A 25,253-nucleotide genomic window follows, 5' to 3' on the forward strand; every position below is an offset into this window, starting at 1 on the left:
TTTTATATGTAGTTGGCTCAAAATAATGAACTGATTGCTTTTGTTGGAGCTAAGCACTTTAACATTTGTAAAAACTTCCGGTGACAGAGAGCATAATTACATTTTTTCGCGTACAAAATTAAATCGTTCAAATAAAGAATTATTTTAACAAAACGGTCAATGAATTTCCATTCTTTTAAAATAATGAAACACCATAAATTTAATTTCATATGAACAAACTTTTGATTAAGAAAATGCTTTCTGAAACCTTGCAATTTTTTTGGAAGTCATGTTGTTCAGGAGCATTAACTTTTAACATCATAGTTTAGATTCGTACACAATTAACAAAATTTGGGCTTGGCCCTAAACAACAAAAACTTATGCAAACAAAAAATATCATATTTATTCGCTTACAACAGACTTAAAAACATCTCTACAATATATATGTCTATGTGTAATTTATGTATGTAATAATATGCATTGAACTGCATTACAAAATGCCCTTCAGGAATCTCGAGCACAAAATCTTTAGTTTGTCAAGTCCATTCACCGAAACATCCTCTAAGCTCTCACTAAAAGAACCCCTATGGAACATTTGATACAATCAGCAAGATCTGGTCCAGTAACAGTTTGCCCTAGATCCAATATTTTAAAATTTAGGCTTTATTTAAGTATTGTTCGTAATCAAAAGCCGCTGGATTTCCTTTCGCAGCGGGAGATTCAGAATCTTGAGCTGAAGTTGTTGGAATCCGAGGTTGTTCGGGAAGGGCTTGAGACTGTTCATCTGAGGCAGTGCTTTGAGGCTGTTCTTCTGAAGAAGAGCCTTGGGACAGTTCAGCCGAGGGACTACCTGAACCTGCTGGTTTTTCTACTGAGGATGAAGCATCTGAGCCTTCTTGCTTTTCAGCTGAAGAAGCTCCTGAATCTGCAGGTTTTTCGGCCGACTGAGAAGCAGCGTCAGAAGTGTCTGAGCCTTCTCCTGAAGCTGAGCCGGGCTTTTCAGCTGATGACGAAGAACCCTCAGAACTGCCTGCTGGATTCGAAGCATCTGACCCAGGTTTGTCAGCTGAAGAAGATCCATCTGATACTTCTGCAGGTTTTTCTGCAGAGCCAGTGCCACTTTCGGAACTTCCACCTGAGGCAGAATTGTTAGATCCCCCTTCAGCTGAGCCGGAATCATCGGCAGGGGCAGGAGTAGGAGCAGGAGTAGTTGGAGGCAACTGGCAAGTACCGCTATTCTGTATAAAAGAAGTTCATATTTCATTATGATCCACCATAATGATTTTCAATAGGAATGCTTGAAACAAGTTTTAAATTAGTTTAGTGACATTCATAAAATAAACAGAGATAAACCTTTTGCATGTGCGAAGTACTGAGCATGAAATGCGAACTCGATTATTCAAAATGGCGACTAGTAAGAAATGTTAAGAAGGTGAGAAAATTTAGCTTTTTAATTAGTCTTAATTTTTCACAACGCTAGAATGCAGTCCCTTCTCATGTCACAGATTTTTGTGAAGTATAATTTAAAGCAGGGTTTTTCAAACATTTTTTTCATTCGTGATCGGTATTAGATAAGGTAAAATTTTTCATAGGGCTAAAGAATGCTGAAAATTTGAAGAAAATTTTATTTGTTACTAGCTTATTAGAATAAAAGTTTAATGTGTCGAAAATTGCAAGCCATTAAAAATAAATAATTTTGCGCATTTTATTAAAACTGAAACAATAGATTTTTAAAATAAATTATAAATACATAACTGAAACCAAAACTAAAAAAATAGCAAAAAGCTTTGAAATAATTATCGATAAACATATACCAAAAGAAGTACAAGTATTACTGATATAATCTTAGTTACTCAATTACTCATTGACGTATAAAAGTTCGAATGAATTAATTTGAAACATTTCTATTAATTTTGACTCCGAAGTTTCAAATGTTTAATCTCCTTTACCTTTATTTAAGGCTATATGAAGGTTACGCATGTTAAACTGACAACTCTTAATCGTAGTCTTTTAATGTGAATTGTACTAAATACCTAAAATTGCATGCAAATGATAGTTTGGAAATATAAAAATATTTTTAGAAATGTAATAAATAAGTGTTGTGCAAAGCAACCGTACGGAAAAAGGCATGGGGTGGAAAACAGCCTTGAGATTGTTCATCCGAGGAGGAACTATTTGAATCTGATAGTTTTCTACTGAGTATGAAGCATCTGAATCTTCTGGCTTTTCAGCTGAAGGAGACCCTGAATTTGCGGGTTTTTGGGCTGACTGCGAAGCAGAGTCAGAAGCTTGGGTTTGAGCCGAGTTGAAAAACGTTTGAGAAAGGCTGGGTTGCGAAACGTTTGAGCCGGAGTTTTCAGCTCAGTTTGATGTTCTGTTCTGTTACTTTTTAAAACATAAATACGTTTAGATATTTAATGCATAACATTGTTAAAAATGTAGTTGTAAATTTGTAGCTACGTCTTAAATGTTTATAAAAGAGAATAAATTCATTTCATAGTTCAAGATCACGTTTTTAAGATTTTTATGTTCACTGATTTTGAACACACGATTCCGTCTAACTGTTACTATTGTATTGGAAAAGACATCGCTTTCTCTTGTTGTAAGCAAATTCAAATTCCAAAGCATCAAACTTGGACACTCATAAGTATAGTATATATAAGATTTTGATGCTAATGAAATAAGCTTTTAAATTATTTGGAATTCATTTGAAAATTTAATTTGAGGCCAAGTAACATTCATCGTAGAGAAATCAATAAAGTCAACTTTTAGAGAGAACTGATATAGTACGCACCTTCTTCTTTCCTGATTGGACACAAACTAAACCTTCAGAGCAAGGACAGGAACCAATGTAGAAGTCACCAAACATCGGGAGTATCACGTCCGTCACTTTGCACTTTTGGCCTTAGAAAGTAAAACATGTAAGTCTTTAGAATAATCTTAGCCTGAAAAAATTCAGCAATAAACGGGATCTTGAAAACTGAATTTTCTGTTTGAAACAAGCCGCTTTTTAATTTTATTTAATTTGGAACTCGTAAAATTACTTTTAAATATTAATATATCATTTGTAAATAAGACATAAAATCAAATGAACAAAATTAATATGAACGTAAAATGATGATCACTTTAAAAAGAAGACACCAATCAAAACAATGAATCAAAAATATGGGAAACAAAATTAAAATAAAAGTAAATCAATAGATAATTAATATATATCTGTAATAAAGAAGTTGCAAGGTTTAAGGAGAAAATATTTAGTAAAAGCTTTTGCAGAATAATTTTGGAATTTTTAAGCAGGTTGATAATTTCCTAACCAACGAATTCTCTATGAATTATAGCCATTTCGGTTATTTGATTTTGGAGGAAGCTTTGCTTTCTCCGATAATTCGCATTAAACTAAATCAGATAAGATTTCTTTTATTATATTTTGAAACATATTTTATCTTCTATTCAATACAACATTGGAATATTGAAATAAAAAATACAGTGAAACCTCGAATTATGAACTCTTCTCTTCACGTACAATTTTGTTCATGAGCAAAGTATCGAAGCGAAAAACGCCTATAGTGACAAACGGTGTCTGAGGTTTCGAACAAACTCAGGTCGGCAATTTATGATTTTTAAAGTGAACCATGCTACACAATTAACACTCAAGGTTGTCTTGATGCATTATTTTGTATTGTTCTCTGGTTAGCTTTCATTAACAGAGCATGGCAGAAAGTGACTTATGCGAACATTTATTGAGTTTGGAGAAAATTATGGTCAAACTGGGTTGCAAGCAGAGACTTATGAGCACTTAAGACTTTTTTTTATCTATGATTTTGTGATTCTAGGCAAAACAGTGGGCTAGGACTTTAACAATTAAGAGGTGAGGAAGTTACTACAGCATCATAAAATGAGCTCATCAAGAAAGAACTACTACAACTTCGGAAGCAGCAACGAAACACGATTGTGGAAGAAATATCTTCAGAAGAAGAAGAAGGAAGAAAAATAATCTTGATTTTTTAATCCGTGAAATTTATGCATATTGGAGTAAAATACAAAATTTCCGCGTAATTTATCATCCTGATAAAGCAGTAGCAAACCACACAAGTAACAACAAGCATTTTCAGTGATAATACCAAGAGTATCTGTAAAAATATTTTAAAATATAGGTAAGACTAAATGGAACAAAGAATTGATTGAAACAAAGGCCCAGTGAGACTCAAACTGAGAGCGCTTACAGCCAAAGAAAAGTAAAAGAAAATGCCTCCTAAAGACAGTTACTTGATCGTTTCATGGATCAGAATTTCTCATCTAAACAATAACATCTTCCTCATCCCTTTGCATTTACGCCATCCACTTTTTTCGCAGGAAAATTAAATCAAACTTTAGTCTATTTTATCTATTTAATATTGTATTTATCTTTTTTGCTTCATATTTAATGATTTTCATTGATTCCGATTGATGAACCTGTGCGCAAGTGTAAAGTTCAAATAAACAATCACCTGTGATGTACGAAGGAGTTAATCCATTTTGCATTAATTCTTAGAGAAAAATTGTTTCGGTTTACAAATAGTTCTGTTGACGAACGGTATTGAGGAACGAATTAAATTCGTGAACCGAAGTTTCACTGTAGTATCAGAACCGTACTATAGCTTTAGCATAACTGCTATATTTTACGTGCCCAATAGTTGAAAGAAAATTAATACTAAAATGTCTAAACAGAAAAGTGAAGTGAAGAAATTTTTACCAGCAAAAATACTTTGGCTAGGAAATTTATTATATAAAACTATGACGTTTTCATTTTCTGGCAAGTAGTGCTTACTATGCGCTATTTCCCAGGGCCATCTTAACGTATTAGCCTGCTGGGGCCCCACATGCATAGGGGTCCCATGCTCATTCATTTACATGTACATTTTCTTTCTGTGAGAAGTTATCATATTAGTCCCAGGACACTGAGTTGACCGTGGCTCTTAATGCTGTTCAGGCGACACTACTGTTTGCCGTATGTACTGATAGGCCGCATTGCAGTGTCAGATTAATAATCATACTTCAACTATAACGCGATTTTATTTTAAATTCTTCATCATTTTCAATATGATAATTGCTATGAAATTACACGAGGTTAATTAACAAAATTAAAGTCGATTAATTATGCTAATAACTGTTTATAACTTCTTTAAAACGTGAATTAAAAACGTAGGAGTTCTACAAATGAGTTATAGAATTTCAAAAAAGTTGATTTTTAAAAGTATTACACTCACAATAAAAAAAAAAACGATACATCAAAAAAGCCAGAAACTCAACAAATTTTTATCTTATATTACAAATGCTCATCATGTATCTAAGTCGATTTCGTTTGCTAACTGCAGTATGCTTTCCTAGGTCTCTTGATTTAACGGGGTGTGGTCTTTTGCTTTAGGAATTCGTTAAGATATGTGTTTTCATTTTGAAAACACAGACCTGACAGTTCTTATGGCAGGCACCAGGTTCCTGCACTGATAGTTCTTATGGGAGGCACCAACGATTTTATGATAATCTTTGAAAGGGGTCATAACCTGTCAAAGATTATCATAAAACGTTAAAAAAGCGTACAAACTAAACTCGATACCGCGTAAATGTGATTTGTGCGGCCAACGGTTACAGATAAGATATTGGAAAATTTGGCGAGTTTCCGCTTCATTTCTTGTTTCAATTACTATCATATCTGTAATACATTAAAAAGAACACTGTTTTCAAATTGGATGAATCATTTATAGTAATTAAGTAAAAATTTTAGATTGAGCTATTTATTGCTCACGCATTATTAAAGAAAAACAAAGAAAAATTAGTGAAACTTGAATGTATATTCCTTCTTTTATATTTACTGAAGAAAAGAAATTTCGAGAAATATTAACTTTTGCATACAATTTAACAAACGATTATGCAATTAAAACAAAAAAGTGAAATGATTTTATAAGAATTCAGTTTCTGATTGCCATATGAATTTCTACATAGTTCATTTAACTGGATTCTTTAGTAAAGAAATAGTTTTTCACATGGCCTGTTTTTTGAAAGAATCGTATCAGTACGAAATATATATATTGGAAAAAAAAGCAGCAAAGAAATTATGAGTTAAAAGTTTTATGAAACATAAAATGGGTTTTGAATTTTTCGGGATATCAAAAATTTCAACGTATTAGTGTGGTGTGCCTTCATTCAGAATTTCGAATTTAATAGACGATACAATTACCAACCTAAAGGTGTCATAGCGCGGCATGCACCACCCCAGAATGGGACTCCAGCACAGCACTGCCCTGGCGCACAGCTCGATTGGTCGGAGCAAGCCACGGCAGAAACCACCTAAAAATAATAATAATAAATGCAATGAAAATTTAGTACACACATTTATTAAATTAGACTCTTGTAAAATTCCAAGAACCATTGTTTTTTCATTAAATATTATCTTGTTATATTTTTATTAAGTGATACGAAAACTGATTCTGATTTACGCATCATTTACTAAAAAGGGGCTTTAAAGAAATAGCTGGTCTCCACTATAGGATAAATCCAAACCTTGCAATTACTATAAGAGCACAGTAAGTCTTTCCATAAAAATTGTGCAAATAATTGAATGAAAAATACGTGTCCCAGTCTGCTTTCTTAGCACACTGCCATACACGTTTTTACTACAATCATGGCACTTTTATATTATTTGAGTGATATTTACATTTTAATTAACAGCATTTGAATTATTAAAATATTACATATTTGATACATAAATTATCGTACCAAAGAAGATACAGAATTTCTTGATAGTAAGTTTAGAGTTGTGTTGCATCACTGGGTAAAAACACGTCTTTCCTAAACATTTTGAAAACGTTTATGATCTTAATGGCAGTCAATCGAATAATGAAATTCGTCAAGTCAACAGACTAGTTGTGACCTTTTGTATAAATATCAATATATTTGAAATATTTAAATCCTTATAAATAAAGAGACAGACTTTGAAATTGCAAATTTTTGATACTAACCTGTCGATGTAATACACATTTTTGATACTAACCTGTCGATGTAATACACATTTTTGATACTAACGTATCAACGAAATTTTATCCTTATTAGTTATTAACGGATCATATGCTTACTAGAGCTGCGTATCATTTCACATAAACAAAAAAACGGAGAATTAATGTTGGATATATGACTGGTTGAAAAGGACACTGTAATAGGAGAAAATAGGCATTATTGCCTAACGATTTGTAATACATTTTAGAGGAGATTTGAATGCATAAAATATTGCATTTAAATCTATATTTATCTATAAAGCATTAAATAACTGAAGAATAATATAAGAAGCATTTTAAATAATTTAATATTTTGGCAGGTGATCCCTTAAAAGGAGCAGAAGACGTGGTATACAGGAGGATGTGAAAGAAAATAAAAATAGATATCTTACAAAAACCAAGAGTACATCTGAAAATGCTAGTTGCTAAATGGCACTCAAGAAGTGTTTATTCTGAAATCAAGTATGTAATACTGCGGTAGAAATGTTTTAATTAATTGCATTCATGGTGTAACTATTTTAAAATGATATTAGTTAGATGGTTTTAACTAGTCAGCAAAATTATTAAGCAGTAAGTATATTGTTTTTAAATTGAAATTCAATGTACTGTTATAATATGAAATTTAAACTTAATTTCGGCTGCTTAAAAATTGACGACAGGTTTCAGAGCAGGTAATTTAAATGGCTGCAAAGATTATTTACGGTGCTGAAGGGAAATGTAACAGGAAAAATTGAAAAGCCTACATTTCAGATGTTTCTAATTTCAAAAGGTGTAACAAAAGGCTTACAGTATTAAAAGATGGTAAACGCGAAAAAAAAATTAGAAAGAAGGATTTAGGAATCATATTGATACTTCTGAATTTCTAGATCTTGGAACAGCATTATAGCTAGCAAAACAATTATTTTCCTTCAAATGCAGTCCTCTGGTTAAAAATCATGTAGTAATTTTAGTAATGATCTAATACCCATAACTTTATTAAATGCACGAAAAAGGAATTGCCGAAGTTATAAGCACTGCAATCCATATCGTGTTCTAAATTCTTTTTTGATATTTAAATTACACATTTGAGCAATTTTCTGCAACGAGATATTTTGTTGCTGTTTGGGTTTTAGAAAGTAATCTCAACCAGCAATCGCATTATCCTTTATAGACAGTTATCTACACAAAGAAATGAGGATTAAAAAATTAATCAAAGTACTTAACAAACTGAAACTGGATACTCTCATATCTTATTAAAAATCATAAAACCTTCGATACATACAATAAGTAAACTAAAAGATTAAAGAAACATATTAAGTAGAAATTTAAAAAAATGTTTCGCAATTATAAAAACTTAAAAAAAGGGTAATATAAAATTAAGAATTAAATTCAACACAAGGGTACAAATCCTTATGAAATTTAATTAAAGTTATTTAAATCAGAAATGTATCAAAAGTGATTGAAAGTGAAAAATATAATTTAAATATCTGAAAGAAAGAATAGATTTAGGGCTCAATTTTCACTTACCGCCAGGCCACAAGAGAAGAACACAAAAAGAATAATAGTTTTCATTTTGGACTACTAAAGGTTCTTTGATCGAATGCAAAAGATGTTTTTATTTTTCCAAGTGAAGCATCAGTAAAGGGTTAGCTGCTTAAATATAATTTTACATCCGGATTTTCAAGAATTATCTCTAAGCTATAATCTCTACAGAACATGTAAGCAATGGCCGAAAACATTGGGCAAGATGCTTAAATCATTTACGTTTTATTTGGTAGTAGAAACGCGAGTTATCTTTTAACAGCCATTATCTTGGCGCAAGAAATATGAACCTGAAAGATCCTTATGGCCTTCAGACTTATACCGGAATTTAAAAGAAACTTGTTGTTTATGTTTCACTAGGATTAAAATTTACAGCTCTTAAGTTACTTTATCTTAAATATGGATACAACGCAAGGTCGGCCATTCAAAAAGAAGCAGTTTTGTAAGTTACAGAAGATTAAAAAAAAACATGGCGTGAAGGACCGGAACTACAGTGCATTTCAGTAAATAATAATTTTATGATTTAGGAAGTTTTGGAAGCTATAGAATATAAATTCGAATAAGTTCAAACAGGTCGAATAAGATGATCATAGGCTTTCGTTTCCTAAATATTGAACTCATATAGTTACAGTCTCAAAATCTTTCAATAAAAGGTAGAGAAATTTTCTGAAAACAGTTTCAACAGGTTCGCAAGGTTCAGTGTAATAATATTTACATTTTGACTCCGTAGAGCAAAAATTACAGTGGTAAGCTATTTTATCCCATCTTACCGCAAACTTCGTTGTGTAACTAAAAGAACGTTCGGATCCAGTTGGGAGCTGCGAAGTTCGAATCTTGAGCTAAAGCTTTACATATTTTCGACAATTATTATCAAAAATAATACTTACAATTATGTAAAATTTCTAACAATTTGACATGAATACCTTGATAATAAGCATTATATGAGAGTTAAAATTATTCCGATTCAAAATAAGTAGCATGAACATTACACTGCTTTGCAAATATCATAAATATTAAATATTTGTAGATTATGAATGAATTAGGAATAAAAGAAAATGCTGATTTACATTTCAATTGGGTTCATGTCAGAATCTTAGAAATCACCCCATACGAAGTTAAAATTCGAAGACACATAACACGCAAACATCTGTAATTAAAATGCAAAGCTGTGTTACGTTAAACAAAACTGAATCAAAGTATTTCCTTTTCAGAAAGAATATTTATCAAATGTATTTCGAATTTTATTTTCACTTTAGGTCTTTTGCCTAAATTGTACTCAAGGTGTAGTGGCACATTTTAGATCATATTTATGTTAAGAAAAGAGCGATAACACTGATGCAGCGAGCCTTTAATTAGTATTCGAACCCAGATTACATTACGAATCCACAGGACCGGATTTAGATTTGACGATATCCTAAGTTATTTGAGATATGGGGCCTCTGTGAGGGATACGAGTTAATTTTTTTATATGGGATATAGTACAATTTTTGGGGGGCCTCAAGAAAGGGGGGCTCTAAGCTATAGCTTGTGTAGCTTATACGTAAATCCTACGCTGCGAATCCATCATACACAATCGGGCACTAATGGGCCTTTTTGTTTTTCATTTTTGTGTCATATTTTCAAAAAAATAATCCTCAATATGTTGAACAGTGGCAATGTTTCAAAGGTTAAAGGAGAAAAAGTAAGAAACGGCGAATTATTATCTTTTATGTTCACTAATATTTTGGCTTTTGAAATTTTTAACTTAAGACAAAACGATTTTTTGAATTAGACCAAAAAGCAATCTTATTTTGGGTATAGGTTTTAAATAAAATTTAATTGATTTCAAGGGCTATCAGAAGCAGATCTTTGTTCTTCAGGAACAAAAAGAATACTTGATCGTCAGAAAATACTACTACTACTAATAATAATAACAATAATTTGAGGGACTCCTGAGGAAGAAAGACCTGCTTCTGATCGCTCTTCGAAATTGGTAGAATATGACCTACTCTAAAATTAAAGCGCTTTTTTTAATTTTAAATTTTGCTTTTGAGTGTCCTTCATTCATTTCGAGGGCTTACAGAAGCAGATTCTTCTTCAGAAGCAAAAAGAATATTTGACCGTCAAAAATACTACCACCATTACTGCTACTACTACTACTAATAATAATAAGTTGGGGGGGTTACTGAAGAAGAAAGACCTGAGTCTGATCGCTTTCGAAATTGATACAGTATGATTCAAGACCTACTCTAAAATAAAGATGCTTTTTTCTAATATGTTTTGTTGTTAAATTTTGTTTGATATTCGAGTGTGTTTCATTTGCTTGATTGCGAATTCGTATATTTAGTGATCTAAGAGATACTAAAACTTAATTTAACAGTAGAAAATGATTAAAAAAACTGGTGTGCTGTGTGCTGTGTAGCAGGTTTTAAATCGTACGTTGTACGTTGTAAATAGAAAGTGTAATTTTGTTGTATCAAAATATGTAAATCGAATGTGTGTTAGATGTTTTTCTTATTATTTATTTATACCTCTATTAACTGAAATGCTACAGTTTCATCATGAAGAGTTACGCTTAGTTATTACCTTCACCTCTAATCTTTGTTTTTATCTGAAGTTTAATTACAACAGATATTCTCAGGTAATACACAGGCTAGATTTCGAAGAAGCGATAAGGTGGAAGTTCTTTAGTTTAAATTTATTGCATTTACTATCGCAAACAAGACTTGCAAAATTCTTTATGATTAAGTTATTATTAGTGTAATTTTCAGCATTATACTTTGATTTTTAATATACTAAGTAGCTGTTCTCAACCTTTCCTCTCTCGTATACCTCTTAATATGTTTTTAATATAGAGTACCCTGCCTTCCCCTCCCCTTTCAAAACACTGACTCCTTTCCTTCAAGTAAAGTAGTGACTACTTTACTTGAATTTAAATTTAAGTGTCTGACATTGTATAATTTACATAGCAAAAAGCAGTGGTTTATCTGTAATGCGAATCGTGTCCTTTATGTTAGAGGTTCAGTTTAATAAAAAAAGTTATTTAAACTTTTGCAAATCTTTGTCGTGCTATTTCAAACGTACAGATAACCCGCTACTTGTCTAGTAGTATCAGGTTCAGTGTTCCTCCTTACTTGCTTTGGGAACATTAAATGACCTGACTCGGAACAGGGAGCTTACTAAAGCTATGTTCAATAAATGTGGGAAGTAGACAAGATATACAGGAAGGGTATACGAAACCCTTTATTTTTCTCTCTTTACAATGATTTCCGGACTTCGGAATACAGAGACCAACCACTTGTGGTCTGAACGTAAGAATATAAAAATATTAACTAAATTCTAACTAAACTAACTTTGGATTAATAAACAAGTGCCTACTTGAAGATTGGCCGTATATTAACAGAAAAGCCGTTATGTAGTACAGAGAACTGTTAACACTACGATACGTTTAAAATTATCAAGAGGATTAAACCTCTGGCCTTGAAGGCAACCAGCAACCAAGTAAAACTGCTATGGAAAGCGGCCTGCTCCTAATCACTCCTTCCTCTCTCTTGCTTGGCAAAAAGCCACAACTTAAGTACTTGGCGTTCGCAAGACAAATTTGCATAAATAAGTTAAAGCTTTTAATTCTGGCCGGAAGTAGAAAATAAGAAGTGATAGTAAAGATTTAAAATAAAATAAACGTTAGTAAAACTTAAGATCTTTACATACTTCCCGCCAGAGTTAATTAGTTTGAAACTGAGGTCTAAAACGACCTTGTTGAAAAATTTTAGCTCTAGAATCTAACGCGAGGCCAATCTTTTACAAACATTTCTCACTAGAAACTAGAAATTTAAAAAAAATCGTTTTTTACATTATCAACTTCATGGACAATTACTTTTCATCTGTACTACATCTAAACAGGAGCTCTTAGTTGAAATCTGGTTCCTTCCAGAGATATGGAAGGAAAACTAGTTTAATGAAATGTTACACAATTAAATGGCAAGTAACATGAATATTTATATTTCTTATTTCATTCATGACGTTATTTAATTCTCTCCCCGTGCTCTCTGACATGTGTTGTAAAAGAAAACACCAAACACGAACGTGTTTATGTACAAGTGTTCAACACTTTCGCCTGCAATCAAAACACTAACGTGTTAAAATTCAACATAACAAGACCTCATAACACACCTTATATTCATCTCAAAACCCTGAGGTACTATTCTGAAAGTGGCTAACTCTGAAGTGTAGCGTCAGAGAGCCTAACTACATTCATTCCACCTTTAACACATATTCACAATAATTTGGCTCTTTTTACAGTCACACGAATAAGTTAAAAATTTTTGGCATTACTTTCACTTTTAACATATCACAGTATTTCTTAACGTTTAACATAACAGTTCACATTGTATAAGGACATCTTAACATGCCGTTAATTTTACGCATTTTAAAACATGCATTAGTAGTACATTGTTAACTTCTATTCTTTTCCAAGCAAGTGCCAATTCTTCTCCATTGAAACACTACATTTCAAAAGTCTTTCAGACTAAAACTTCTTTCTTGCCAGAATCTTTTAAATAAAATTTTATACAATAACTTTTACAATATTCAAGTATTTACACATTCCTATTATATATTAATTTTAGTTTTACTCGCGAGTAATTGAAAAACATAATACCAAAATAGGTAACAACGCATTTCTCGCCTTTTTGGCGATAAAGGTAGACCTCACATGAGGTAAAACGTCTTGAATTCTGCCACTTGCAGTAAGAATGAAAGATTAACTTAAGATTGCAAAGTAACATAAAGTTTTACTTATCTTTGTGATATTCGGACATTGTTTTTTCTGCCCAGTCCTGGAAGGTAGCGAAGACTAGCGTTTGGTTTATCTTCCTTCTTGTGCGGGTTCGCCCTTCAGTTCCTTCCTCTATGAGCTTTCTTTTCCTTCCAGTTCGGTCACCCTTGAAGACCTTCTTTTTAGCCTCTGCCTGTGGTCTTGGCCGTTTGAGGGCAGCTGGTCTTGGCGGAACCGGGACCCTTCTCTCTCGTTCCTGCTTGGATCTCGTTGCTGGCTGTTCAAATTTTCCTTGTTTCTTTGCCTCCGCAGCTGGTGTACCTTCAGCAATTCGTCGACATTTGCTGCGTAGACCCCTGTTCGATGGGTAGATCTTCCGTTTGGGAGCCGGGTAATAGTTGCCGTTATTTCTCCTGGCTCTCTTTGCATTCGTCGTACTTCTCCCTTCTTCATTCTGGGGGTGGTCGTGCGCTCTCTTTTCTGGTCGGTGGAACGGCTTCTTTTACTTGTTACCTTCAATTTTCCAACGGGGAAACCTTCTTTTCAATTGCTCCTCCCTCCTAATGGCTTGCCCTTGTGATTGTCGTTGTTCCACCTCTGGAGCTTGTGCCTGCCGTGCCGGATCCTGCAAAAGATCTTTAAATATTTGCATTTTATTACGGTCATAGAATGGTTTTATCTGGTCAATGTTTGCGGAGCATGTTACACCATTCCTGGCTTTTAACACCACTACAGCCTGAGTTATTTTTTCTATGACATATGGTCCTTCAAATCGTGGAAAAAATTTGGCGGTTTTACCTTCTGGTGCTGAAGAAAGTGAATGCTTAATTTTTAATACTTCATCTCCTACTTTATAAGTTACTCCCCGTCGTTTCATATCGTAATAAAGTTTCTGTTTTCTCTGTGCTACTTCAGTGTTCTTTTTTGCTTCTTTAATTAATTTTTCTATATCACCCATTTTAAATTCTGGGGCTTTTTGTTGTTTGTTGAACATAAAATAATTTATCTAACGGCGTTATAATCTTTCTGCCTAAAAATAACTCAGCAGGAGTTTTGCCCGTTGTATCATGTTTTGCGGTCCTAAGGGCGAAAGCTAATTCATTGACATAGTTATCCCAGCTTTTATGAAAATTTTTAACATAACTACGGATAATTTTCACTATATTTCTCTTGACCCGTTCCGCTATATTTGATTGCGGCCGATACGGGACCATTTTTAAATGACGTATGCCCAGTTTTTGGCACATGTCTTCAAATATATTACTTACAAATTGAGGACCATTATCCGATATAACTTTTAGGGGCGCCCCGTATTTTAAAATATATTTATTTAAAATAGAATCAGTAACTAATTTCGCGGAGGCTCATTTTAAGGGAACAATTTCGGTCCACTTACTAAAATGATCAACCATAACAAGGAGGTACCGACTTTTATTTAACTGACTTTTTGGGAAAGGGCCCAATAAATCGATGCCAATTATTTCATTTGGAAATTCGGATTTAATGCTATTTAGAAACCCGGCCGGGCGGAAATTAATATAATTAACTGCTTGACATGTTGGGCAGGACTGGACATACGCCCTTGTTAACTTTTGCAGTTCAGGAAAATAGACTGCTTCGCGTTGGATAGTTTTTTGAATACCAGCATGAGAAGCTAAAGGGCAGTCGTGTAACTCCTGCAGGATATTTAATCTAAGACTAGCTGGGATAACAGGTCGAAATTCGTTGTTGGAATTTGTAGTTTTTGTATAAAATAATAGACCATCTATTAGTTCGTAATGGACCGCCCTATTTCTTATCGCCACAATATCTTGGTGGCTAAAATTTTCAGGATCCTTTAAATACTCATAAATGTTTCTAAATTCAGGATCCTTACCCTGTTCGGTTATTACAGTTTCTCGGGAATTTATTGTACATGCTGTGAGCATTGCCACCTTTACAGTATTACCTTCTTCATCTATTTTTATTCTGGATAGGGCATCTGCTACGATATTTTCCTTTCCGGGGGTGTGCTTGATTACCAGATTATACTCTTGTAACTTGAGTGCTCATCTTATTAACCTTGGGGATAAGTTTTTCCCTGAGTACAATCTAGTTACCGCCGCATGATCAGAATACACTGTTATTGGCGCCCTTCCAAAATAGACTCGGAACTTTTGCACTGCTAACAAAACTGCAAGTGCCTCTCTCTCTCGGTCGCGGAATAATTTCTTTGTGTTTGATTTAAAGTTCGACTAAAAAATGCCACGGGCTGCTGATTTTGCGAAAGTACCGCTCCTACCGCATAATCCGAAGCATCCGCTGAAATTTCTAAATTCTCATCCTTTTCAGGAAATTTCAACACAGTGGCTTGCGTTAATGCTTGCTTTAATTTTTCGAAAGCACTATTGGCTTCGGCCGTCCACGAGAATCTTGCCTTTTTCCTTTTTAATTTTAACAATGGTTCAGCAATAGCTGCAAAATCTTTTATAAAGGACCTATAATATGAACAAAGTCCTAGAAAAGAAGAGAGCTTCTTCGCCGTATTTGGCGGCGGATACTTTTGCACAGCGATTATTTTTGATTCGTGTGTCTTGATTCCTTTCTGAGATATTTTGTAACCTAAGTATTTTAATTCAGGGGCTGCAAATTTGCACTTTTCGACATTAACTTTTAGACCGGCCTCATTTAATAATGAAAACACCTGTCTTAAATCCTGTACATGTTGGTCCAGATTATCACTAGTAATAATGATATCGTCTAAATAGATAAATGTGGACTTTCCAAGAACAGGCCTTAGCACAACATCCATACATCGCTGAAATGTTGCCGGTGCCCCTGAAAGGCCAAACGGCATACGCAGGAATGCATAAGTGCCAGACTTGGTTATAAAAGCAGTCTTAGGCACATCTTCCGGTCTAACCCCTATTTGAAAATAACCAGTTGTTAAGTCTAAAGTCGTCATGTATTTGGTAGAAGTTATGTTCCTTAGAATTTCTTCAATAATAGGTAACGGATATACCGGATATTTAATCATGGAGTTTAATTTACGATAGTTAATCGCAAAACGCCACCTTTTTGGATGTGTTACTGGATAGTCATTGTTTTTCTTACATAAAACAACCGTACTAGCATAACTACTTGAGATGAGCGTTATGATCATTTTACGTAACATATCTCTAATGTGGCACTCTATAATTTTTCTTTATTCTTATCATATCGGTATGGTTTTTGGCGAACTGGCATTGCATCTCTGGTGTCAATACTATGGTTAGTAACCTGAGTAAATCCTGGAATATCACTAAATAACGAAGCAAATTCACTTACCACTTGTCGGATTCTATCTTGCTCTTCCTTAGGCAGGTGGTCAAGGTTTAACATTGGTGGTTCTATTTTTTTCTTCTCGAACTGGTTTCATCGTCAGCTTAAGGGACGCTTCGTTAAAATCCAGCGTTGCTTCTGCCTCTGAAAGAAAATCTATCCCTAAGATGATATGTGCTTGCAAATTCTTTACTATAAGAAACATAATCTTTACTTGTTCGTCCTTGATACGAACGTACAGCGGTAATTTACCTATGCACTTGCATCTTTCTCCCTGCGCAGCTAACACTGTCGTATTATCCGAATTATATATGCGGTATTTCCGAAAATACTTTCTAAAAAAATCTTCTGCCACACAGGAACACTGCGCGCCTGTATCCAGGAGTGCGGTGGCTGGGATGTTATTCACCAACACTTCAATCTTTGGAAGAGTCAAATTTTTCACCATCACTGTATTTAACTTGAAGGAAGAGGGGTTTTGTTGGCCTTCGGATTTCCGCACCCTCCCGTCAGCAGAAATCCGTGTTAGTTTAAATCTTGTTTTTTCCTTTCCGTGCTTTCCTTCTTTTTCCACTGGCCTTCAGACTTTTTTCCTGGATTACTATTGAACTGTCGACGTTCGCCGGTTGTTTTTGGATATTCGGGTTTCCTTGCCCACTGATTCGCTTTGCTTCCGTAGCCGTGTTCTTGACTTTGCAGTGGTCTTGGCGCACCAAATTGGTTTCGTTGTTCATACTGGCGTCTTCTTTCAATGTCCGCCGTTCTTCTACTTTCAAACTGGATTGCTAGCTCAAATAACCTTTCCAGTGTAGTCGGATTCCTTAATTATCCGAATTATATATGCGGTATTTCCGAAAATACTTTCTAAAAAAATCTTCTGCCACACAGGAACACTGCGCGCCTGTATCCAGGAGTGCGGTGGCTGGGATGTTATTCACCAACACTTCAATCTTTGGAAGAGTCAAATTTTTCACCATCACTGTATTTAACTTGAAGGAAGAGGGGTTTTGTTGGCCTTCGGATTTCCGCACCCTCCCGTCAGCAGAAATCCGTTTTAGTTTAAATCTTGTTTTTTCCTTTCCGTGCTTTCCTTCTTTTTCCACTGGCCTTCAGACTTTTTTCCTGGATTACTATTGAACTGTCGACGTTCGCCGGTTGTTTTTGGATATTCGGGTTTCCTTGCCCACTGATTCGCTTTGCTTCCGTAGCCGTGTTCTTGACTTTGCTGTGGTCTTGGCGCACCAAATATGTTTCGTTGTTCATACTGGCGTCTTCTTTCAATGTCCGCCGTTCTTCTACTTTCAAACTGGATTGCTAGCTCAAATAACCTTTCCAGTGTAGTCGGATTCCTTAATTCAATAAAGTCTTGTACTTGAGGAAGTAACCTCGGCAAAATCACTTGAATTATCTCAGGATCCGGACGGTTTCCATACAAGAGTTTGAAGACGTGAATTTTTCTTAAAATAAAGCTTGAGAGATTTTCAATTCGTTTCTGGTATATGCTGAAAAGTTCCGCTTCTAATATTGCACGATCTCTTACGACAGGGAAGGCTTTCACTAAGGCAGTCTTAAAATCTTCATAAGTATAGGTGGGACTTCCCGCTTTACCCAAGAGGCTTCTGCCGATACATTTGAACCAATTAAGCGCTTGGCCCCTCAAAGCGCTGGTAGCTAAGGTGACTTTCTGGAACTCATGCACGGGATACAGCATGAAGTGGTCCTCCAATTTTTCCAAAAAACTGGTTACCGGTGAGTTTCCATTAAATGTTGCTTCTGGTTTCATCGATGCGCGCATGGTCTGGACGATGTAACCAAATCCTTCCAGGGCGGCAGCTGGCATTTCTGGATTCTGAGCCGCTTCTGCAGGCATCACAGGTTCTTCTTGAAACTCGGCCATGGTTATTCTTCTTCGTCGGGCGCCACTATCAGGTTCAGTGTTCCTCCTTACTTGCTTTGGGAACATTAAATGACCTGACTCGGAACAGGAAGCTTACTAAAGCTATGTTCAATAAATGTGGGAAGTAGACAAGATACACAGGAAGGGTATACGAAACCCTTTATTTTTCTCTCTTTAAAATGATTTCCGGACTTCGGAATACAGAGACCAACCACTTGTGGTCTGAATGTAAGAATATAAAAATATTAACTAAATTCTAACTAAAGTAACTAAATTAATAAACAAGTGTCTACTTGAAGATTGGCCGTATATTAACAGAAAGGCCGTATGTAGTACAGAGAACTGTTAACACTACGATACGTTTAAAATTATCAAGAGGATGAAACCTCTGGCCTTGAAGGCAACCAGCAACCGAGTAAAACTGCTATGGCAAGCGGCCTGCTCCTAACCACTCCTTCCTCTCTCTTGCTTGGCAAAAAGCCACAACTTAAGTACTTGGAGTTCGCAAGACAAATTTGCATAAATAAGTTAAAGCTTTTAATTCTGGCCGGAAGTAGAAAATAAGAAGTGATAGTAAAGATTTAAAATAAAATAAACGTTAGTAAAACTTAAGATCCTTACAGTAGGACTAAAATTCAAGTATCAGGGCAATTACACTTATGAAGTATTGAGAGCTAATTTTGGAAGTTTTGGTTTAAATGAATGAATTCATGAAGTATAATATTAACCTATAATTATTTTAAAGGGAATTAACTTTGTGTAAAGGATGTTTAAAAGAAGATTTAGACTCTATATCGAAAGGTAAATACACTGGTGCTCTCATCAACATGCACAGGTAAACAATATTAACCTGATAATTTTAATTTTAGTTAACCTTTCATTAACCTGATAATTTTAATTTTAGTTACACGTAATGAATACTATTATGAAGAATAAAAAATGGTGTTTTCCGCTTAGAGCGAAACAGTGTAACTTTAAAAGTTTTTTTCATATACACTGGTTGTTATTAATAAAGGAAATATCACAAAAATGGCGATTACTCAAAAAGTTACAGGTAGAATTTAATGAAACTGAATCATAGTACACAACACACAGTAAGGTATAAAATTACATGAAAGGAAATTACCAGACAATTATGGTGTTATAGAAATTAGCATATATATGAAATAAACAAATCGGATGTGCCAGTTTGGTATAGGAAAATTACCTTCAATATGAAGTTTGATCTCCCGTAAAAGCAATACAGCACATTCAGCGATATGTGATGCTGTCAATTATACTGTCTACCAGTTCCGTAGGAAGTGAGAGCTATTTCTCTTGCAAAGTACTTGTAAGCGTCGCAAGAGTCTGAAGAGGAGGTTTGAGAGCAGATATACGTCTTCATAAAGCATCTCAGACATGCTAATAGAATTCAGGTCCAATGATCCAACTAGTCACTCCTTGCGCTGAATTGTTTGCTGCTGAAGATAATCATCCACGATGCCCTGTGCAGTCTACCGTTGCTGTCCTGTAGCAGGAAATCGTCATCTATTGCCCCGGCATAAGGGCGTACATAAGCATCGGATGTCATCTATGTGGTCTTGAACATTTCATGGTTCCACATGGACATACATGGAGGTCTGTGCATTCACACAAAGAGATATGCCACCTCAAACACTGTTTCCTCCGTATGCACCTTTTTCAGGAATGTTTGATGGATGATAACAGGTTCCATGTCCTCTCCGAATCAAATACCGCCTACTATCGCTTTCGAGGCTAAACATGGACTCATCTGTAAAGAAAACCCTCCACTGATCAGCCGTTCAGTGGATAAGTTGACGTGACCACCTGAAATGTTCCCTTCTATGACGTATCGACAGCGGCACGAAAATGGCTGGTTGCCTCGCGTACATAATTCCTTCGTGAAGCCTTCTACTCAGAGCTGACGTTGATACTAACATTCTGGTTGCTGCAGCAAGGGAGGATCTGAATTGTGTCAAAGATGCGGTTCTATTCCTTCGTGTGTATAGCAACAAAAATTGGCCATAGGCATAGGCTCTAGTGGTTGGCCGTCCTTGACTGAGCTCTTAGGTAACGAATCTGTAGTTAGAAATTGTTGCCAAAGTCTGTGAACTGCAGAAGGACTCCCATTCAAGCTATTTGGCTACTTCTGCCTGACTTTGTCTTGACTCTAGTCTCCCAATAGCTCTCCATCGCAGTTTTTAGCGCAAATTATGCCTAGAGGTAATTGTTACGAATTGACTATCCAAGATTTCTTATCTCCGTATTACAGCGAAATTTACAGGCTTTCTCTCAAACATGCAGTTTTATGATCCTCGCAGATAACACATTCTGATTGCTGCGCCACAAATTTGCACACTGCAAATTTACTCAACAACTCTTATATGACAGTATATTCACATTTTATACGAATTGGCTTAGTTTTGGAACAGTTATCCGTACTTGTATGATTTTTTCTTAATTTTCGGAAACCAAAGTTTGTTTTGAGTGTTAGTTTTTCCTTTGATACTTCTGGGACTTTTTATTTCCTTTGATACATCTGTGAATTTTTTAAATATAAAAGAAATATCTTCTGGTGGCAACAACGAGTATGATGCAATTATTAAATAAATTCTCTGATATGTGAGAGTAAATTCCAAAAATATTGAGAATTTTTCCACGAATGTAAAAATAAATGATTTCTTATATCTACAATTTAAATTATTTGGAAGTGCAATTCGCTGTTTTTTAATTAACATCTTTTAAATTTCTCTCATTCAAATAATAGCTCTTTACATAATTAATATGAGGAAATAATATTTTAAGGAACAGATTGAATGTTCAGGAGTTTCAAATTCAAATATCCCATACATTTATACATTTTCACACTAACATCTGGGCTGTAAGTACAGTTATACTCTTCATTATGAACGTGTTTTTGCACTCTTTTGCTTTTAGGAAAAACGTAAATTCGCACATTTTCTGGTTCTCGCACATCTCCAAAGAGGACTTTCGCTTTAAGAAGAATAATGATAATCGAAAATATCGATCATGTTTGTTTTATTTAATGACTGCAACAATTTAAATCAGTATTACAAAACATTTTTAATTTTTGCGAATAATTATAAAAGAAAAACGGTTTTAGGCTTAACAATAAGAAACATTTGCTTACTTCACGTTTTTCACCAGACATAGAGCAGACGATAAATCTCGACGTTTCTCGACGCAAGAAATAGAAATGTAGACACAAGTGATCTCATGATAGAAATTGTAATAAAGTTTATAGAGACATTAGGATATTTGGAAGCAGAAGAGAGGAAAAATTAGCAACGCCTTCGCCGGGAATCGAACCACGGACCTCTGGAATACCGGTCCAGCGTGCAGAACCACTACATACCGAAGGTACGCCAGGAAAGAGGGAGAAATATCCTATATACTCCCCTTTTTAAAAGGTGACTGGGATTTTCAGGGGACCCAATCGCCAAATCCTGGGTGTGGAGAAACCTCATCCAACACCCTTTTAGTTCGGTCGCCACTATAGAGACATTAGGTATTTTTGGAAGCAGGAAAGATGAAAAATGAGCCAACTCATTCGTCGGGAATCGAACCACTGACCTCTGGTATACCGGCCCAGCTTGCACTACACCACGAAGGCACATTAGGAAAGTGGGAGAAATGCCCTATAAGTTTGCTAGATAAAATAGTTTCCCTTTTGGAGAGCGTTGCTTGATGCATCCTTGAAATTTCAAGACAACATTTAAGAAAACAAATTCTCCATTACTATTAGAGTTACTAGAGGAATGGATACAAAAATCGTTCTTTTTCCAGGAGCCATTATAGTGATAAATTTGTAATCACGTTTGTATAGTAGTCCGTGATTACTTCATGGATAAAAAGATGGAATAAAGCCCTAACAGGATATTCTGCTTAAAGTGAGTAAATCGGCCGCAAAGACATTGAACATTGAATTGAGAATGAGACATACGCAGTGTTTTGACTTTAACAGTAGAGACATGTCCCTTGAAGACGAGGAACGATCCTGGAAGGTCTTCCACGAGCATCAACGCTAACGCCTTGAATATGAGGCATGCGCACTGGATTTTTCTCGATGACTATGCATCTCATCCTCATCATGCGTTCACTGCTCGTGAGTTTCCAACTGCAGAATCTAATCCCATTTTATTGTTCTGCTCAAAAGAGTTAATTCTTGCTGACTTCTTCCTTTTTCTGCCACTGAAGGTACAGCTGAATGTTCGCCCATTTTACATCGTTGCCAAGATTTAAAGCGAATCTTAAGAGGTCATTGACACACTTATGCAAAATAACTTCCGTATTCCAGCAATGGCAGCACGTTGGGCAGTGGCAGAAACGCTACATTTCACTTTTAATAATTTTTGTTATAATAACATATGAGACAAATAAAAATGAAATTCATTTCAATTCCAGCAAATACACTTCTGACTTTCGTAAAGAAGGCAATTTAAATAATCTGATAGAGTTAGTCTACATTAGTGTGAATTTTACTGTATTACTGAAATATGAAAACAACACAAAATTAGATAAATTTGAACTACAAAAGGCCTCAAGAAGCAAAATTAAATTCAGTTTCTTTTGATATATAAATATTTTTTGAGATTACATCGAAGAGCTGAGCTCATACGAATGTTCCTTTTCTCCCCCAAAATAACATTCGGTTTTCTTGCTTTGGAAAGAGTTATTTATAGCACCTAGAACTAACGGGCGCATGACCACAGCAAATTAACTCGAGATAGACATGAACTTATTAATTCCTTCAACGAACTCTATCCAGAAAAGTAAATATATCCGTTTCACAGAAATGGGATTCACAGATCCCATTTCTGTGAAAAATTAAAGATGTATGAAAAATTAAAAGATTTATTTCTCAGAACTATTTACTTTCATATTGCGAAATGGAATTGAAATAAATCCAGGTAAGTACATAAGTTGATAAAATCAATTGCGCGACACGTGGAGCAACATCTCCGAGTAAGTGCGCATGGATAAAGTAATTAGAGGGAAAATACCGCGTTTTTTGATCCTAACGAAAAGCGCAGCAGCTCTTTTTTTATTAATAATGTAATATTTCAATGCATCTGGCCAAAATATTTCTATTTGCTTTCAAAGTGTTCGACATTAATTTCAGGTGAACAGTTATTTAAAAATATAATAAATAAAAATAAATGTTTCCTTCTAGTATCAGAAAAGCAATTAACAAATATCTTACGATCACTGCACTTGTTCAAATGATTATTGAATTCCAATTATCGCGACTAATCCTATTCAAAGCGAAATTTTTATAAAAGAAATATTCACTTAAATTAGACAAAAAACGAATCTTAGATTGGCACCGATTTTGGATTGGATGGCTACAATTATTTCCAGTAACGGCAAAGAACTCGTAGCTATCTGCTTATGCCTTCGAAAAGAACTTTAAAAGGAAAACTAGCTCGTCATATCGCGTGATCAAAACTCAAGTTATACCGGGTGATTAAAAGGTTACACATATCCCAAACTTTCAAAAAGTTTAATTTCAAATTGTTACAATGGATGACGCGCACATACTATTAAAAGTAATATAATACTTGAAATTTTAGCTACAGTTTATGCTGTTAACTTTGTTTAAAAAATAATTCATTTGTTTAAGATGGAAAAGAACATTTCGCAAGCAGAACGAATTTTTAAGGCTGAGCATTTCTGCGCAACGCATTCTTTCGGGAAAGATATTAGAGCTTTTACAGAGACCTTTCCAAAGTCAATAGAAGGCAGAATAGGTAGGGTTAGAAATAAACTTGGAGAAATTAAGAAAAGCGTTTCTGCTGCCGAATAACAAATCAAAGAAAGAGTTTCAGCTGTTCAACAACAAATTGATGACAGAGGTTCTGCTGCTGTCACCAAAGAAGTTGATAATTTAAAGAAATCTATAATGACTGATTATCACAATTCTGACGCCTCTATTCTTCCTCTATCTTAAGTTATCCAGATATGATGAAAAAACTCATGGTAAGTGTGCAAGACTCATTTCCTTACAATGGCAAACACAAATGTATTGGATTCCCAAGCCAAAGCCTGTCATATCGTCGCTTCTATGAGAGCAGACCCAGCAGATGTCCTTGAACTCTACCTGAAAACCAGAGGTCAGATTTTATTGCGGTGTGTTAGGACAGTTTGATAACGGGAGTGAAGAACATTTTATTAAAAGAACTGTATCTATGAAGTTGGGATTAAAATGTCTAGGGTCAGAAACATTAAAGATTTATTCATTTGGAGCAAAGGATCCTTGGTTGCAAACTTGTCGCAGAGTGGAAGTGAGATTGCGAAATATTTTAGACGGAAATGGAGTCATAATACAGGCGTTGGAAACAAATGAAATTTCAAGGGCTACTATTACTTTGCCGAATTACAGAACAAGAGCTGAAATGGAAGCCAAGGGATTCAATCCGATGATAATGAAATTTCCTTATTAATAGGTTTAAATTTTATTGGAATATGACAAAAGGTTTTGAAAGGTTAAGTACGTTTTTGGTAGCTGTAAGCACTGAACTTGGATGGTTTTTGTAAGGAAGCTGTGGTGATCTGAGTAAGACTGCTGCTGTAAACTTGGGTGATCAAAGCACTATGTCAGCTGAACTCAGGCGTTTTTAGGAACTGAAAAGTTTAGGTATTATGAACATAGAAACCGAGTGTTTGACTTTAGAAGAACAGGAAATACTTACGAATTTAATAACTCTGTTGGATTCGTAGATGCAGATATGCAGGTTCCATCTAGTAGCCA

At 34.8% G+C, this 25,253-nt stretch overlaps 1 protein-coding gene across 1 annotated transcript; it reads right to left on the minus strand.

The window, feature by feature from the left end:
* Positions 1 to 357: 357 nt before the first annotated feature.
* LOC118179842 (uncharacterized) lies at positions 358 to 8,670 on the minus strand. Its single transcript, XM_035349006.2, has 4 exons — positions 8,514 to 8,670; positions 6,198 to 6,303; positions 2,774 to 2,883; positions 358 to 1,217 (listed from the first exon to the last, which is right to left on the minus strand). Exons 1-4 carry the CDS (start codon positions 8,556 to 8,558, stop codon positions 636 to 638), a joined length of 843 nt encoding a protein of 280 aa, XP_035204897.2. The 5' UTR covers positions 8,559 to 8,670; the 3' UTR covers positions 358 to 635.
* Between the last annotated feature and the right edge of the window lie 16,583 nt (positions 8,671 to 25,253).

This window comes from Stegodyphus dumicola, chromosome 7, assembly GCF_044657685.1.
Source record: "Stegodyphus dumicola isolate Sdum_Otavi_A_Nest chromosome 7, ASM4465768v1".
Taxonomy (NCBI): domain Eukaryota; kingdom Metazoa; phylum Arthropoda; class Arachnida; order Araneae; family Eresidae; genus Stegodyphus; species Stegodyphus dumicola.

Coding starts and splice junctions, on each gene's coding strand:
- LOC118179842 (XM_035349006.2), bottom strand. CDS start 8,558: ATGAAAACTATTATTCTTTTTGTGTTCTTCTCTTGTGGCCTGGCG. Junction 2,884..6,197: donor CCGCGCTATGACACCTTTAG/GTTGGTAATTGT, acceptor TTACTTTCTAAG/GCCAAAAGTGCAAAGTGACG. Junction 1,218..2,773: donor TCCAATCAGGAAAGAAGAAG/GTGCGTACTATA, acceptor TCTTTTATACAG/AATAGCGGTACTTGCCAGTT.